The following is an 18,892-nucleotide window of genomic DNA, read 5'->3' as shown; positions in this document are numbered from 1 at the left end:
CGTGTGATAAAAGGTAACACTCTGCTCCATGTGGTATCCGATTTCAGTACAAGGAGCTTTCGAATATAGTGATAGATACGCCATAATCTATACTTAGTGATAATTTATTGATCAGGACTTTATTTTTAATAAAACAGTTCACTGTATTTTCCTGCTGTTTCACATCCATTACTGTTATAAACAGCATGAAGAAGAAATAAAAATTATTGCAGAAGCAAATAGTCTCCTGACTTTCTAAGAAGAGCTCTGTAAATTTGACCTTCTTTACCTTTAGTGTATTCACCATTAGGGAAATAGAAGGCTTCTCTTGTGTTTATGTATTTATCCTAAAGAAGTAGCTTTGGTTTGGTGTAAGAGTCGTAGACTCAGAAGCCCTGGGGAAAACCCTGCAGCTTGCTTGTGTTTTTAACCCTTTATTCCAGAATTGTCACAGCTAAATGAGTTAACTGATGTTTGTAGATGTGCTTAGTACAGTGCTTAGGTTTATCATTTATCCGTAGATGTAATTCTTATAACTCGCTCTAAAAATGTTAGAAAGGGAGAATATTTATGGAATATTCTCAGGAAAGAATTTTTTAGGAAATCTAACCTGTCCCAATTTCTACAGAGCTAAGGCTCTTACTTTGGGGGTAGCTGTAAAGGTTAGATGTCAGATATAATTTTTAAGTGTAGTCAGATTTATGCATTTTTTATTTTAAGCCTTTTGGGTTTGTTGTATTTCAGAGAAAGAAAGGCCTTTCCGATTCTGAGCTTCTTAAACATCCTTTTGTGGTTTCTTTTTAACTTTCATGGATTCACTGTCTTTAATTAAATTTTTGAACTTTGGGGGATTTCTGGTTAAAGTTTGAGATTTGTATCCACCTTAAGTTTTTCCAGTTGGATACCCAGTTACTGCAAAGTTTTTGTTGTATAAACTTAGAGATTAGTCTTCCACTTCAAAGGAAATTATGATATGTCAGTTTATTGCATACAGTTCAAAGAGTAAGAGATGAGGGGTTTCACTTACAGGACACAATGGATTTTGAGCTGTCTGACCCAAAAGATAGCAGCGAGGTGCTTCCTCAGCAACTTCCTGAAGCTGAGCGTCAATTCCGTGGCCCAGAAATTGAGCTCCATCCCAGGAGAGATGCTCTTAGACCAACAACGTTGGTATTAGAATGTGTGCACAGAGACCGAGGCCAAGCCCAGTGTTCAAACAAGGAAACTGAACCCTTGTCTCAGAGCAAACAAGGGGACGTCATCAAATACATTGCAAAGCAGGCATTCTTGAAGGAGACAATATGTAAACTACAAAGTGAAAACACGTTGCTTCGACAGCAACTAGAGGTTGCTCGAAATGAAGCCAGAAGTGAAAAGACAGTACTTAATACTCCAGAGCCATTTCTGGATCACATGGGAAAACTTGAAGCCATGAGCAGACGAGTTCTGATGCTGGAGGAAGGAAACAAGGAGTTAATTAAAGAATGCAGATGTTTAAAGGACAGACTGTGTCAGTATGAAACGGACAGAGCAGAAATGGAAGTAAGTACCCAGAAAGGGAACTAATTTTCAGACTTCCTCAAACAAAATTCAAAGTAGTATCTGATGGAAGCTGAACATTGAAACTAGTTGAATATAAAAAATGTGCGGGCTATAAATATATACACTGTAAAGCAGCCTAAAGGCATTTCTTGTATCCAGCAAACAAAAATTAGACCTGAGAGGTGCTTTACTTTGTGTAAAGATGCCGTGTCACCTGAAATTCTAAGAGATTAAGCTATAAGCTGTTGACAGATACAGGCAGGTCTTAGTAATTTATACTGCCCAAATCATTTTAATCTTTGTCACCACATTTTAGTATCATGAAGCAGATAAATGAAGTGCTCAGACCTAAAAGGAGTATTTTGAAATTAAGATTCAGTTGTGTGAACAAAAAAAGTAAACAAAAACAAAAAAAAAAAGAGAGAGAGAAAAGATTCAATTGTGTGGATTACCTTGACAGTTAATGTGTAAATGCTGTATCTTGCAGTACTTTTCCTTCAGTAGCTTTTCATACTTTGGTATGGTTGGTATAACTTTATTTTTATTCATGTCAGTTGGAATTAAATTTAGAAATACTTCCATCTCAAATCATGTATTGTTATGTCCTCTCCACTCCTTAAAGGCATCTACTTATCATTCAGTCATAATTTGGGACAAATGTAAATTTTAGCAAAACTGTGTTTGACTTAGTCTCCCCTGTTCTATTTGTAATTTACTTTGAACATTTTCTCAAATAATGTGCTCACAGTTCTCATTGCAAGGCTCAGTTACTGTCATTTGGCTCTAAGTTTGTCCAGAACAGAGGAACTGGGGCGCTCTGTGATGTTCGAGTCTGGCACTGGGGTCCCATTTTCAGACTGAGGAGGAGCAGCCAGAGTCCTGAGTGGCAGGAAGGGAGTGCCTGGGAGAGGTGGGGGGAGCCGTAGGAGCTGCAGTCCAGGAGGCAGGGGACGCCAGGTTGTCTCGGGTCCCCAAAGGCCATTGGAATATCCTCGTTTTTATTGTGAGATGGGAGTCTGTTGGAAGGATTTAAACACCAGATTGAATATGTGAAGAACTCTGAACTTATTAAGCCTCTAATGAGAAAGAGGGAGAATGTTCCACAGTGTGGAACTTACCACCCACCACTCATCCCACCCACACACCCCTTTCTGTCTGAGACTTCAGTGGGGGTGAAGTTCGGCCGCTTCCTGGGAGGGGCAGGGAGTGGCTGGTGGGGCTGCCTCCATTGTCTAAGTTAACTTACTGTCGGTAAGGCAGGAGGGTCACGCCTTCTGTGTGTTTAATGAAATTCAGTAAACAGGAATGTGTGCCTATTAGGAAAAGGTGAACTGATGTCTGTGGGGATAGTTCTCAAAGCCCATTTGTTGGAGTTATATATTATTAATGTAACTTAATGATAAGGTGACTGAAAATTCAGTAACAGAGTTATCTTTTTAGGCCCGTATGAGACAGCTTCAGCAAGAACTGGCTGACACCCGAAAGAAAGTGTCCACGTTGGAAGCATCCCTGGAGGTGACAGCACATCATCAAACTACTTCAGAAAATAAGAGACAGGATGGAGAGAGGAAGCCACATCAAACTGCGAGCCCAGTATGTATGAAATTCAGCACGTCGGCCGTGAACGTGCAGCGCAGAGTGTTGCAGGCCACCAGCTTTTCAGGGACAGCTTTCTTTTGCATCTTCATTATAATTTCACTTTTATTATCTTTATAATGCACTTGTTTCTTAAATGTTGACTTTCATTCTGCCATTCTTTATTTTTTTCTTATAATATTTACCCTTAGAGAAGTTGAGAATTATACCTCTTTCCTCACAGAAGTTAACTTTTTTTTCCTATTAAACAGTATGTTTTAGTGATCTCTCACCACAATGAGGCAAGCTAGATAAAATCAGAGGATAATGTTTCATGGAATGTTCCAGAAAATTGTCATGTCTCATCTTCACTTTTGTGAATGGATATAGAACCTGTGTGTATTTATTTCATGGATTTCAGAATACCTTGTGCAGAAAGGTCATTATACAAACCAGTTGAAGTTAGACATTGCCTTCATTTTCTATTCATTTTAGACATGTTGTCAAAGCATGGAGAAGTTCAGATCACATCTGTACACCCAAAATAGAGAATTAAGAAAATTGTCTAGATCCTGCCTTTGGATTTTTTTTTTTTAACTTTGTTGAGATATCATTCACATATTATAGGGGGGTTGCATAACTCAAGTGGTAGAGTGCATGCTTAGCATACGCAAGGTCCTGGGTTCGATCCCCTGTACCTCCTCTAAAAATAAATAAGTAAAAATTACTTCCCTCCACCAAAAAAGAAAAATATTCACGTATCATATAATTCACCCATTTAGGATGCATCGTTAGTATCTCCTAGTATGTTCAGAGATGTGTAGCTGTCACCACAATCAATTTTAGAACATTCCCATCACCCCAAAAAGAAAGCCTGCATCCCTTGGCCATCACCCCCAGCACCGCAGCCCCCCCACCCCCCGGCAACCACTAGTCTGACTTCTGTCTCTACAGATGTGACTGTTCTGGGTATTTCCCAGGAATGGAATCACATGCTCTGCAGTCCTTCATGATTAGCTTTTTTCATTTGACAACACGTCTTCAAGGTTCATCCATGTTACAGCGCTTGTCAGTATTTCCATTTCTGTTTATTGTCGAACAGTAGTCGGTTGTGGGGCTAAACCATTTATCCATCCATCAGTTGATGGACCTTTGGGTTGCCTCTGCTTTTTGGCTATTGCTAATAATGCTGCTGTGAACATTTCTTTGGGGAATATACTTAAGAATGGAAATGGTGTCATATGGGTCATATGGTAACTCTGTTTAACCTTCTGAGGACCTGCCATACTGTTTTCCAGAGTGGCTGCACCATCTAACATTTTTATCCAAAGTGTATAATTCTCCCAATTTCTATGCATTCCTGTCATCACTGGTCATCAGCTCTCCTGGTAGGTGTGAACTGGCATCTCGTTGTGGCTTTGATTTGCATTTTTCTGATGACTAAGAATGTTGGGGATCTTTTCATGTGCTTATCTGTGTATCTTCTTTGAAGACCTGTCTGTTTAGGTTTTTGCCCATTTTCAAATTGGGCTGTCTTTTTATGATTGAATTGTCAGAGTCCTTTTTGTATCCTGGGTGCAAGCCTTCGATCAGATGTAGGATTTTCAAGTATTTCCTCCTGTTCAGGAGCTTGCCTTCTTACCTTCTTGATGGTGTCTTTTGAAGAGTAGAAGTTTTTAATTTTGATGAAGTTCAGTTAATCTATTTCTGTCTTTTACTGCCCTAAGAAACAAGTGCCAGATCCAGTCATGAAGACACACGCCTGTGTTTTCTTCTAAGAACTTTGTAGGTTTAGCTCTTTCACTTAGTTAGTTTTATATATATGTTGTATGAGGTAGAGGTCGAATTTTGTTCTTTTGCATGTGGATATCCAGTTGTCCCTGTACCATTTGTTAAAAAGACTATTACTGTCTCATTCAGTTATTTGACACTCGTATTGAAAATCAATTGACTGTAAATGTGAGGGTTTCTTTTAGATTCTCAGTGGTGATGCATTGATCTATGTCTGTCCTATGCCAGTACCAATTCAGATGTTATGAGAACTCTTTCCGTGTCTTCTTGCATAGTACCAGTTGTTTTACATCATAATAAATAGTCAGTGTCGCAGAATGTCTGTAACTCCACTTCTGTGGAGATCTGCTGCGTCCTGAAGGGGCCTGTGGCCAGCTTATGCCTTGCTGACTCTGTGATATGACAGAAAATAGGCTTGCAAAGGTAAAGTCCATTCCTTCCCCCCATTCAGACCTTTAGTTTCTCACCCAGTGCCTCCCACTTCACTCCAGTTTCCATCAAATCATGGTCACGGGATCTGCTGACTCAGTCTGCAATATACTTCATTATGTTGCACTCATTATAATTCATAGACTCATCCATAGATTTCACTACCTAGAGACAAAAGATTAAGCCTGGAAAAGATTAATTCAACCTTCCTCTTTGGAAGCCTCTCTAATCCATCATCTTGCGGTGCACGATGAAGTCCTCTTTTGGCTTGGTTCCTGTGTGTAACTCTGGTGCCTATCTTGTTCTTGGTGCAGATCCTGCATTCTCAGCTCCCTGTGTCTACCTCCTTTTACTTAAAAGGAGAGGTGCCTAGCTGTAGTCTATAGCTTAATGCATAATTAATGAAATAAATATTTCATCCCATCCAAGGAAAATTTTCCAAGAGTACAGCTGTTAAAAATTAGATAATATTCAATCAGTTTATCAGAAACAGATAACAGATTAGTAATTTGAATTTCAAAAGTTCAAAGCCAATCTGTGTGATATGGAGAAACATTGTGCTACAACATGAAGCTGAGACAGTCTTACCTTCCCTTACCAACGAGCTTTTAAGTAAGGTAAAGGAAAAATTGTATTTAATTTAAATACTGCCAAAGGACGCTACATTTATGGTTCCTTAATATTTTATTTTCTCTCTGAGGAAAGGAAAATGAAGAGTGAGTGCTAGATTAGTAAGTTCTCAAAGCTGCCTGTTCTCTTAGAAGTTCAGTTCGTTGAGATGAGGTAAAAAGGTTGATTTTGGTAAACTGACTATTCCTAGTTGTTTTTCAATTATTAGACTTCAAATCCTGTGTCTCCTTGCTTACCAGCCTTCCTTATCCTCAAAGTTGAGGGGAAACTGTGAAATACATGCCTGTTTGTAAGAAGCTGTAATTGGAGGGGACTCTAAAGCATCTTCCTTCTCGCTAGTTCTGAGGTCTTTCTTTCAGTTACCTGCTGCTTCTCATCAGCACTTTGTCATTAATAAGATAATCTCAACGTTTGTTACATTCCAGTTTATAGGAGACCAATTTCTACTCTATTCAAGTTACATTTCTTACTGTTTTTTCATCCACACTTCTGTTTATCTGTTTTTGCCTAACAAACTCCCCAAAGTTCAGTGGCTTAAATAAGCATTTACTTCGTTCACAACCTACACTTAGGAAAAGTGTGGCCAAGACAGCTGGCCTCTATTCCTCTCAGCTTCAGGTGGGGCAGCTCGAAGGCAGGGGGCTGGAATCACGTGAAGGTTCATCCGCTGATGTCTGATGGTTGATGTCGGCGGTGGGCTGTGGCTTAGGTGGGGTGGGCAGGTGGACCACCTCCCCTGGAACACGGAAGCTGTCTCTGTGGCCTGAGCTTGCCCGCCTGAGACTGGGTTTCAGGGTTAAGAGCGAGGCAGAAGCTGAAGTGCCTTTTCAAACCGAGCCCTGCTGTTCAGTCAGTGCCACTTTCACCGTTTTCTGTTCATTAGGAGCAGGGCACTTAAGGTTGGCCCATATTGTACCTTTTTTATGGAATTAATTTTGAAAATTTATGGAGACATTCAAAAACCAGCATAATCTACTCACTAGCCACAATGTTTTGTTACTGCTTCCATACAAGAAATCCACTTGTCCCTACTCGGTCGTGAGCAGGTCTCGGTCGCTGTGGTGTTAGGCTCAGGCTCCAGCCCAGGGTCTTACTTTCCCATCTTCACCAGGTCCAGGAGGGGCTGAGGTTCCTGGGCGTGCTTTCTGGAGTACAGCCCTTGGGTACACGCCTCTCAGTGCTGAGGCTTGAGGATAAGGAGACACGGGTTATTTGCCGCCACACACCCAGCATTCTCCTGAACTGCTGAGGACTCCCTCACTCACAGATGGAAGATGGGAGGCCCGCTGGCCCGTACCTGTTCTGCAGTGCAGCCTGATGCTGTTGGCTCTTTGATTAGGACTTAGTCCTAACCCTGGGAGGGGTTCTCCTTCGCTGCCCTCTCTAAGCTCTTTGTTCTGTCCCTTTCATGAGCAGTGACCTGTGTTTGCAGCTGAGCAGTTCTCTCAAGCCAGCTTCCTCCTTGTAGACCTTCTAAGAAAAGAGGCCCAAAGGCCTCTTCCCATTTTGCACTGTCTTGTCTCTTTCAGTCCAAGCTAGCAAGCAGTAGTTTTGCTAGCACAGTTCTCTTTAAAACTTTGAATTTCCTGTGAATTTTATTGGGGTTCCTGCCATTGGAAAGGCTACTCTCACGTCTTTTTGAGATAAACTCTTCACCTTGGGCTTCCTGTGAAGCTGTTGGGGGGCCATGCCTTTGAAATTCTTATGCTTTTAAGATCTTTAAAGGAATTTGAGGCAGCACGTTAAATCTTTCCAAGGTCTTAACAAAGTCTTGGCTTCATCTTCAGACTGTTTTCCTGGCAGCACCCTAGATTTGATCTTAGCCCGGAAGCCATTTCTCTGCTTACCCATTATGTGACCATTGGGCATGTGGAGATGCTTTAAATGGGGTACAGATATTTGAACCCAGTGAGTCCTGGTTCCTTTATATTTAATAATCTTTTTGTTTGTTTTAGCGTGTCTCATCAACTTTACTTTCAGCTGTTCGGTAGCAAGAGTCCCGTTGCCTCCGGTTTCAGGGTCGTCATTTTCTTCCCTGGCCTAGAAGCCTTCACTCTCAGCCCTTCAAGGGCCCTCAGGCTTCCACTAACAGTCTCGTGGACACTTTGGGTTTTCACTCTTACTCTTCTCTGCATCTGTTCAGGTTTCACCTACCTCCAGGTGCAAAGGCGTCCCCACATTTTGGGTTCTTTTTTAATGGCTGTGCCCCATTTTTAATATCAATATCTGTGCCAGTTATTTGTTGCTAATAATTTATATAATAAACTGCCTCAAAACCTGGTGACTCAAAACAGCATTTGCTTGGTTCCCAAATCTGTGTTTAGACAAGGCTCAGTGGAGCCAGCCCATTTCTTCTCCACTTGGCATCAAGCGGGCACTAGAATAATCTAAAGGCTTGTTCATGCCCATGTCTGGAAGTTGGAGCTGGCTTTGGTTAAGGATATTCCCTGGAGTCATCAGCTGGGACAGCTGTGTGTACAAAGACTCAGTAGGTGGCCTGGGCTTCACAGCGTGGTGGCTGGGTTCTAAGGGTGAGCGTCCCTATGGAGTGAAAGTCAGAGGCCATTTAGCCTTAGAAATCACACAGCAGTGCCCCCACATTCTGTCCCCTAGAAACCAGTTAACTGAGGCCAGTACCTACTTCAGGGGAGGGAATTTCGCAGGGGAAGTGTCAAGGAATTTGTAGAGATGTTTTACAACCACCACCTCCGCCTGCCTTGTCTTAGCAAACAATCCTTCTGTCTGAAGGAGAGCAGTTCTTCCCAAGTCAGTGTCACTGAAATTCCAGCAAGTTTTTTTGTTTGTTTTTGTTGAGTATGTTCTCTTGTTTTGTGGCGAGCCACACAGGATTACAAGAATGAAGGCTGTTTTGTTTGTTTAGAAAAGTGTATGGGTCATCTTACTAAACCACTACACTAGGAGATGGATTTCTCCTTAACTCTGTGAATCATTCATTGCTCCTTGGAATGCAATTCAAACAAGCATAAGATATTTGTAGTTCAGAGAAGGGCTTATGGCATTAGAATCCATATTTGTAAGATGTATTAATTGCAGTCTTTTTTTCAAAGTCTTGTTTTGGGAGGCATTTATTAATTCAGCCCTAAGTAATTCAATATGATCTCCCTAAAACTTTAAAAATCATGAAGAGTTAAGACTTGGGGAAGGAAAGGGTAAGAGACTTTCTACTAAGAGGTGCCTTGTAGTCATTTTATGTAGGAAAGACATGAAACAATTACAGAAACATCAGAGTGTAAAATCAAGTACAAATGTATAACAAAGATGATGACAGTGAACAGTATATTTCTGTGACTCTTGGTGGTTTGAACTTTTTTTCTTGATTTTCTGAGTAGTTTGAGTTTCTCCATTCCACAAGGTAGATATACCATTTTATTGTAACTGAATTTATTTCAACCTTTGATGCTGGGTTAGAGTTAGGCTGTTCTCAGTCTGCTAACCTCATTACCAAACAATTTTACCTTTTTCACGCAGAATGCTGATCTTCCAGCAAAAGACGAATCTACGTCTTCAGTACTTCTCCGTCTGAGTGCAGAAACTCAGCTTCTTCTAAAGGAGATATTATCTGTGAAACAGATGCAAAAGAAATGTGAAGCACTAGAGGAGGAGAAGAAGAAGTTGGAGGAAGAAGCAGAAAACCTCAGACGTCACCTCGAAATGAATGCAGTGGAACACAGTCAAGTGGAGCAGGACAAACGGGAGACTGAAGAACAAACAAGACGGGATGTAGTAAAAACACTGAAAAAATTCAGGCGAGCTGTGCAGTACAGACGGGAAACTGAAAAGCAAGGAAGACATGATGTAGTAGAAAAACTGAAAGAAATCAGCCAGTTTTTACAGGTGAGACACTGATCTGTAAGGTGCTTTAACTCACTTCGCAGAGAATTACAGTTCGGATGTGTACATTTTATGTGTTCCCTCTACTTCCCATATAGCAGTTTGTTTTGTAGATTTCTGGAAGGAAGGCCGCATTTGTTACTCCCTTTAAATAATTCAGTTTCCATCATTACTATCACTAAATTGATGTTTCAGAACAACTCTCACTAGACAATCATTTTTAAGACCAATTGGTGTAAATCAAGACCACTAGGAGGAAAAGCATATATTGTGATGTAAATACTGTGCCACATTCTTGGATTACTCCTAGGTTGTATTCTTCAATTTTTAAAAGTTTAGATTGATCCTATTATTCTTTGAACTATCACATTACATGAGTACTAATATAAGGGTGATTCCACTTTCATTTCATAATTCAGATTTAATTCACTTGACATTGATGATAAGTATTTTAAAGTTCAGCTTTTTTTCCACACTTAAAATTGCTCTCTGAATCACTGACTCAAAACTAAAGGGAGCAAATAGACTGTAATTACTCAGGTTGTAAGTATTTTTAAAATTGTGTCCTTTTAATTTGCTGTAGGCACAAGCAGCATCTCAGGAAGACTTGCTCAGAGAGTGTAAACGTGCTTCAGTGAGTCAGATGGAACACAGAGTTCAAGACCTGGAAACGGAACTGAGAAGGAAAACTTCTCAGTTTGATTGTAATGAAAAAGAATTGGAAAAATACAGGCAGCTGTACCTGGAAGAGCTAAAAAATAGAGTGTCACTGGCAAATCAACTAAACTCGTAAGTCAAAACATAGAATTATACAAAATAATTTAGGTCACTAATTTGTCTCTAAGGCATCATTTTTATTGAGCCAGGTTCGTGAGGTGGGTAGCAAGTGAACGCTGACTAGACAGTGTAATTTTGGGAAATGGTGTTAGTAAATGAACTCTCCTTTAAAATGTCAGTCCAGGGCAGTTTGCATCTCCCTGCCTTTTGTTGCTTTTACATGACTTTATTTTTTAATTTGCATATATTTAACCTGGTCTAGTCTTTAAGCTAGGGGTTTTGCAAACTTTGTAATTTAGACAGCCATATTATCACAAAATTTCTAGTTGGAATTCCCATAAATAGAAATGTTAATGAGTTTAAAGTTAACTGTGTTTTGGAAGAGTACAACATAAACCCAAGGGGCCCCATGCTGGTGTTTGGTGAATTTACTTTCTTGATTGTGATATTTGGTGTCACTGCTCGTGGGCACCCTGAGACGAAGTACTGTGTCCTTCTAAGTTTGTCTCCGCTACGTAAAGGCATGCTTGGTGAGTAGGGGAAATTCACATCGGGGTGAAGGGCAGTATAGTGGTTCACAAAGTGGCTAAAAAGAATGTGGTGGCCTGCCCGAGGGGGTGTGTGGAAGACCGAAAGGGCGAGTCCCACCTCCGGTGCCTGAGTAGCAGTGTTATGAGCTACAGGTCTCCCCGCTATCCAAAACTAGAGTGTTCCTATGAAAGTTGTCGGTGTAAAGCAAAAAGGCAGTTACCTTAGGACACATCTTGCTGGTGGATACATAAAATAAATAATGCATAAAGCACAGGTGCTCACAGACACAGTCCGAAGCCGTGGCGGCGTGATGCCGGGATACTGTGTGGTTCTGGGGAAGGAGCTCGGTGGGGCCCCCTCTCGCTGCTCGGGGTGCCCATTGCCCCCCTGATGGCTTGGGCTAAAACAAGCACCCAGTGCTATTCTGGCTTTTTGCTTTTTTTTTTTTTTTTATGAAAGTGAAAATCCGCTTGAGGTTTTTTTTTGGTTGTGGAAAGCAGGTGCTGATGTAGGCCTCTGGTAAAAGCAAAGTAACAAAGTGAGCTTTGGGACATTGGGGGACACTTGAAATTGCCCCTGGCGGTGTCGTAGTTCTTTCCCACCATCGACTCTGCCGCCTGGTGCCCCCCAGAGGTGGTGGCTCTAAACTGTTGCTCAGTGCCGCGTGCTTGATTTCTCCCAGGTAATGCGTGAAATGTGTATATGAGGGGGGTGAAAGCAAATGCTTGAAAATGGCTTTGAGGGATGGTTTATTTTTTATTTCTGAACTGGTTTCCTGAGGGTGAGTATGTCTAGGTGCAGCCAGTGCAGAAGGCAGCGGGGATCCTCTGTGGGGGCGTCTCCATCTCTGACTCTCCCCATGTTGAAGTACTTGTTAGTTAAGCACTCCCCCCCCAGGCACATACGTCGTTCTCAGGACAGTTTTAAACTGTAATCATTTACAGTAGGTCTGTGCTGACTTATTTTTGGGTGTCAAAACAGTTTAACGGGACAATCTGTTTACTATTATAGCAACTTTAGAAATACACATCACTTAGGAAAAAAACGAAATGAATGAAATCTGCTTTGCGATCCTCGCAGGGCTAATGAGAGGCTGGCCGAGATGAACACTGAACTTCAGCTGGAGAAACAGCACAAGAGTTCTTTCCTCAGCTCTGTTCCCGCACGGCCTGTTGATAGACCGCCTGCTGCTGAAAGTTCTAGTACTGCTGAAAGTTCTAGTACTAGCGTGGAGCCCGAATGGAGTCGTCTTACTCGAAAAAGGCGCTTCAGGAATTTTCCACACCCTACAACCAGCATGAGCGATCTGTTGAAGGTTAGTTATTTTATCTTCTTTCCCTTGGGCTTCAGATTTCTGATATAATTCTTGTTTTTAATTTGATGAAATTCTGAGTTGTTTATTTGACTTACGCACACTAAGTAAAAGCCATAATTAATTGTGCTAATGAAGGAGACACAAATTTTATTTTTAAAGTCCCAGGACTTGTAATTTTCAAGAGATACCTGTCATTAACTTTATTCAATAAATGCAACTAAAGTGACAAATTTTAAAATTCTTAAAAAGCTCCATTTTAAATTCTATTTTAGAAATTAAGTATTATTGCCTAATAACTGGAGATACACTTTCCAGTGTTTGGCTTAGCTTCTGATTGATTTTCGTTTGGCATTGGTTCATAGTCATTTTCAAGTTTTGCTGCACCCCAGTTTATCTACCCCTCAGCATAAGTAAATGATTGGCATCGAGATACTTAATCACATATGGATGTTTTTTATTTAAAGGAACCCAAGGTAAATTCTTTTTATGAATTCAATAAACTTGTAACGCTAAAAACATTTTCTGTTTTGAAGTTTAAAATTTTTATCATTTCCTTCTGTAAGACTACATTCTTAATTACTATTTTACTTACAGCATTGTTATTTTAATTGTTATAAAATGTCTTATTGAGCAATTGTAGAACATTTCTAAAGATGTAGTCAAGTAAAGCAAATATTTAAGTTTTTAAAATGAAGTTCGCTTATGTCTCTGTCTTGCCCTCACCTGCAGGAATACCGAGGTGCAACGATAGGGAGTCTTTAAATTACAACCAGTTTTCGTTGTGTATCGTTGTTAAAATAGCCATTGAAATCGGTGCGCGTGGGTTTATGGTTTGATGATGTTTTCATGATCTTGATGTAGAGAAGGGTAGCACGGGCCCTTGTTGAGTGAGGTCTCAACCTGCTTTTTCTCACTTGGCTTCATGTCATAATAAATCAAAGAAGAAAAGCTCAGGTTTCATAGACAGTGTTGTGGGTAAATTGAGTGTAAGTGCTTCAGAGTCATGAAACCGGACTGCGTGGTGTTAAAAAAAAATGCATGGCTAACACTTCCATCAGTGGCTAAGCATGATGCAAACTCGAAATGTTTTCATTCGTTGTCACCAAAAACTCACGAGTGTGTCACTTTACAGGATGATGGTGAAAGAGTGTGAGTGCAAAAGCAATGCAGGAGAAGACTCCTGAGGACAGTTGTTTCCTTTAATGTTTTTGGAGGAAAGAGGTGTCTGTTTTTTAGTACTTCTAGGTACACAGGAAAATAATTTATTTTAAACTCAGTGTTGTAGTTCCAAGGTACACGTAGTTCTTCTGTGGGGCCGTGGGGCCGAATCATGCTAGGTTGAGCAGGGAGGTTAACAAGCCCCGCTCTGTCCAGGTGCAGAGACACGGCTCCCTCGGCGCTGCCTGGCGCCTCACAGGAGCTATTATTGTACAGTTACTGCTTACAGATTTCTTAGTAGACTTAGAGAAGGAAGATGCCTTGTGGAATTGCTAGGGATGTAATTACTTCTGCTGGGAAAACATAAAGTAATGCTATGTGAGCTGTGAACATACTGTTTAAAATGACAGAAAGGGATGGGTTTTTGCATGGGGCTTAACAAAACAACAGACTTCCACAGCTTTTCAGCTATGGTTCTAGAAAGCAAAATGTCAAAAATGGCATTGAGATTGAATGTAACATTCTCCTTTATGTGCAAGGTTTTAACATTTTGGACTGTTCCTACTGTGAAGTTCCAGCTTACTCAGCATTTTTTTTTTTCTAACTTGACAGAAGTATTGCTCTAAGTCTGTGATTTTAGTCATGCTGGTGGTCGAAGCAAGTTTTTTCCAGTTCATAACACTTGGGTTTATTGCCTCTCTTACTGTTGCATGAAGTACAGCCTTGTCCCTTGACATGGTTGTAGTGGTAACAGATGGGACCCCATATCTGCTTTGCCAGTTTGTACCCTCAGATTTCACATTCTAGTTATTTCTGGGATGTTTTGTCCTACATGTCAGAAGCAATTTTACAGTTTTACTCAATTGTGTTATTTAATTATGTTACTATAAAATACAAAAAGTTAAAATTAGCCTGAGCAGATACGTCACTGTTAGATTTTCTTGCACATAGAATTTTTTTCTGAGAACTGAAAACTTAAAAATTGATCCCAGACAGTATTATAACAGACAAAATTTCTCTGTTTTAAAGACTTTTTTATGTTCAAGAGCTTTTAAGTATTGGTGTGCCTAACATGAAGCATGGCCACAATAGTTAATAAATGTCCTTCAAATCTATTTTAAATAGGAAGACTAAACTTTACACTCACCGATTTTGGACTTTTGGTGTATTACTGACACTTTCAAACATTTTCTAATGACTTATTTAACTAATTTTTAAATTTCTCAAATGTCCATTCAGTTTAGCAGCCCCTTTTCTAAATGGGATTATACCAGTGCACCAGAGCTAAAACGATTAATATTCCGAAGACTTTAACTTTTTACATGACATGACACAGCACTGCATCTCAGCAGGATCTGGTCACGTTTCTTTTAAAAGTAGGCTTCCAAGGCAGCGCACATTCACTCTGAATTTTAATTCTAATCAAACTATCACAGTAGTTAAGCTCACTTCTCATAAGGCAGAGGCAGAGTTCAGTAACCTTGTTTCTGGTATCAGCTCTCTGCCCTGTGGACTCCCTCCTGCCCTCGTTCCATTTTGTCTGAATGGACAAATGAGGAAGCGTGTTATCTTTTGAAAGCCAGTCACTCAGCTTCTTCCAGTTCTTTTTCTTTCATTCACTTTTTTCTCTGTAGTTAATTTTTTAGCTCTTTGATCAACAAATTCTTTATTTCTTTTCTCTGAAGCAAAATACATGTATTTAATAGTTACAAACTGACAAGTGTCATTTCCTTCATTAACCTATTTACAACAGTATGATGAATCAGAGCGGTTAAATGACTTGATTTTATTACATTTCTGGAATTGTACTTATTTTTATAACATTTAAAATAAGAATGATACCAAGTTTTAACTTAAAAGTATCAATAATCTGAAAATATATTCACTTTGGAAATGAACATGTGTGTCTACGTGTGTGGCAAGTCTGTTTTTATCAAATTGATCTCAGAAAGGGCAGCGTTATCTTCCAGCTTGTGACCTCAGTTTTGACCTCAATCCTGCAGTGTCCCCAGTGGGACCTTCCATTTCTATGGGACATAGTCTGCAAACCGCCAGTTATGAGAGAATCCTCCTAATTAAAAATCATTAGAATTAAAACTTGCTGTTACATTGTCTTCCTGTGTATAATTTTCTCACCTTACTGTGTTTTTGTTAAATGGAAAAGTTTAAGTAAAACTGCAGGTGCCTTCTCCTTATTAATGTTGGACTTCAGACCACTTCCACCATCAGGACATGGGGGTCCTCACCTAGATAGAAGCATAAAGGTCCCAGAAGTACGTGTTTAGGAAAATAGCTTTGCAGAGAAAAAGAGAGTAATCTTACATTCAACTCATGTAAAAGTGTGATCTACATTTTGCATAGTGTTTATTAATGGTTATATGAAATTATTTCAGTCAAGGCTTCTCCCTTCATCTGCTAGGCGTTTTTCACTTCACAGGACCCTCCTGGCACTGTTGTCATGTTGTTGATGGCATCAGGCCTCTCTAGAATGCTCTTGTCAGACAGTGTTATGGAAAACAGTCTCTGAAAATACTGGCAAATGGTAGCCCCAAATTTTGTCTTTGCACCTAACATTTACAGAAGCCTCGGCTCTCATATCGCTGTTACCACCGCAGTGTTTATGTCTGGTGTACTGTTTAGAACCTGTTTAGTGAGCGGGTGACTTTCATAAGAAAGATTTTTAAAAGAGCACTCTAGATGGGGACACTTGTAGTTTGAAGTGTCCCCACACATTTCATAATTAAATACGTAACTAATTAAGTCAAGTTTCAAAAAGTTGGCCCTAGTCTCTAGAACGGAAACAAAGTTACAGTTAAAGAATTAGGTATTGTTTTCCTTGTTTCTAGCTCTAGGAAGTTGTGAATCAGAAACCAACTTTGAAAACTGGCGCTAGCCTCTCCTTTTCTTCTCTTCAAGCAGATTTTCTGACATAAATATTTTAGTCATCTACAGAGAGCAAAACACATTTGCTTAACTTGTCTGCAAGTAGAATTTTCACTTGACATTATTATAACAGAACCCCTTTCTTCATTTTATGTATCTACGATTCTGTGCTAAAAACATTAGCATAGAACAGACCTTAAAATTTTAGTTTTCTAAAAGTGCAGGAATGGAAAGCTCATTTTAAGGAAAAATCCATTAAAGTTAAAAAAAGCTAAACTTTTACAAAGGGCAGTTTTTCTAAGAACTGCAGAGCAATGAATTCAGTGTGAGACATGACTTGAACTGTTGAAACTCTTCGTGCCAATGAGATCGGGCGTTGCCCTCTGAGATTATGTGCATCGGACAGGGCAGGGCTCACTGTGCTTTCCATCAGGGGAATCTAAGTAGCCTCACAGATATGTGTTCTCTGTTATCTAAAATCAAAGTAAGTAGGAATTTATTTTATTTTATTCATGTGATTATTTTTCTGTTTAAGCAATCCCCACGTTAAGTCAAGTCTCTAAAAGTATTATTTAAAGGCCACATTTCATAAGCTAGCTGTCATTCCTATGATAGTGTTTCTTGTTTCACTTAAACATTAAAAATATTTGACTTATTGCAGATGCGGAAGAAACTGATAAACAATATATCTAGAGAATTAAAAGAAGGTATGTTGCCAACATTTCTGAATTAAATTTAGACGTTGATTTCTGAAATACACTGTAAACAGTAAATGGCACCCCTTTCTATTGCTTGAATAACAGATACCATGTTAAGCTTTTTTCTTACACATAGCTGATGAAAAATGTGAGCGCATAATTTCATTCATAATGATATATTTATTCCTCATTTATACATCATGATCCATAGCTTTAAAAAAAAAAACTCAAGAAGTCTGTGTTCTCTATTTCTGGCTGTGCCCTTCCTCTCCTGCTGTCCCCATGGGCCTGTCACCTGCACACGGCCCTGTTCTCAGAAAGCGTGGAGGTCATCAGCTTCTCGAGTTCCTGGTAGTGACTGAGGCCAAAAACCCAGACTCAAGCAATCTCGGTTCATATAGCTGTCACCTGGTGGGTGACAATTTCTTGTCATTCACTTTGTCACTGGTTAACCTTTTGCCCTCAGGAAAAATCCCAAATTCCTTAGTTTGGAAGAAAAACACCCACATCGATTTGGCTCTTGCCAGAGTCTTCAGCCGTATCTCTTTTCTCCCCTGCTCTGCCCCTTGGCTCCAGCGACTGGTCAGACTGCGTCCAGCTCCGCCGGTGCCCTTCCTGCCTCTGCTCTTTGTGTTTGCTTCTTGCCTCTCCCTCCCACACTTTCTCCTCCTCCTTCAGGTATCTGCTTACACATCACGGCCACCAAAGAGGGGACAATATTGACACAAAGCTGGACATCCCTTCTGAGTGTTCCAACTCTGCCCTCTTGTATACCTGTCATGGCATTTATGTCTCTGTACCGAAACTGCCTGTTCATCTATTTTGCCAGTTAACGGTACATGATCTTTCAGTTCAGGGTGGACTGTCATCTTCATCTTGTGGTTCCAGTGCTTGTCACAGTGCCTTAGCACATGGTTGCTGAGTAAATGAATGAAGAATGAGAAAACCAGGCGCTCTGATCCTTAGCCACAAGAGCAGTTAATTCAACATGCAGCCCTGGGCAAAGTCTAGAGTAGTAATCTTGTGTTTTGTGTTGTAATCGTATGTAGGTATTTTTCATTCTTCTTAAAACTTGGAAAAGTCTCAGCTTTTCTTAAAAAGTAAACTGACATTTAGTTACCTATGAAGGATTTTAAGTAAAGAATCTAATTCTTTCATTTTCTTTCCAGCTACTACTGAACTTGAATCTAAGTCCTATGGACTCTCTCGTAGGCTTGATGGATGAGTCAAGTCTAAGTGAAGATCTGATTTCAAAAGCACGTCAAGAATATGTGGAGATTTTGAAGAAAAAGTGCACGATCTACAAGATAAATAGTAAACGTTTTACCTGCTGGGCTGTTTGCCAAACATTTTAGTTATTTCCCATTAAGATACTGACACTGTTTATTAAGGGGAAATACTCTTGCATTCTATGTGCATGATTAAAATCTATGAATTATTTTAAACCACGTTTTTCTGCATCTCATTGACTTTAAAGCAGATTTTTGGGAATAAAACCCAGCACTTTGGAGTATTATATACTCAAACCGAGCCCGGATGCCAGCTGTTTAAACAGCACCCAACCACCCACAAAACTTGTCGTTGATGTTGAGCAGTGTTGATTGATAGCTTTTTTGAATTTTCCAGTGTTAATCACTGTCTATAGACCTAAAGATTTAGACGGACAGCGTTTGGATCTGCTGTGGCTGTTCCAGTGTTCTGATGGATCCCAACAATCGTTACGGTGCCATCA

At 40.0% G+C, this 18,892-nt stretch overlaps 1 protein-coding gene across 4 annotated transcripts in view; it reads left to right on the top strand.

The window, feature by feature from the left end:
• Window positions 1-18,605, top strand: part of LOC102544052 (ankyrin repeat domain-containing protein 26-like) — a 60,331-nt gene extending 41,726 nt beyond the window's left edge. For 3 of the 4 annotated variants that reach the window (XM_072954326.1, XM_072954325.1, XM_072954324.1), the window contains 7 exons: window positions 1,009-1,521; window positions 2,962-3,114; window positions 9,436-9,801; window positions 10,382-10,587; window positions 12,187-12,421; window positions 17,124-17,169; window positions 18,330-18,605. In XM_072954326.1, the coding sequence (XP_072810427.1) occupies window positions 1,009-1,521; window positions 2,962-3,114; window positions 9,436-9,801; window positions 10,382-10,587; window positions 12,187-12,421; window positions 17,124-17,169; window positions 18,330-18,385 (1,575 nt within the window). In that variant the 3' untranslated portion in view covers window positions 18,386-18,605. The remainder of the gene's footprint in view (window positions 1-1,008; window positions 1,522-2,961; window positions 3,115-9,435; window positions 9,802-10,381; window positions 10,588-12,186; window positions 12,422-17,123; window positions 17,170-18,329) is intronic. The other variant, XM_072954327.1, reaches the window with a different exon arrangement.
• Window positions 18,606-18,892: the final 287 nt, after the last annotated feature.

The sequence above is a fragment of the Vicugna pacos genome, chromosome 34, assembly GCF_048564905.1.
Source record: "Vicugna pacos chromosome 34, VicPac4, whole genome shotgun sequence".
Taxonomy (NCBI): Eukaryota; Metazoa; Chordata; class Mammalia; order Artiodactyla; family Camelidae; genus Vicugna; species Vicugna pacos.
The sequence above is the reverse complement of the archived record's forward strand: the minus strand, read 5'-3'. Positions and strand labels throughout refer to the sequence as shown.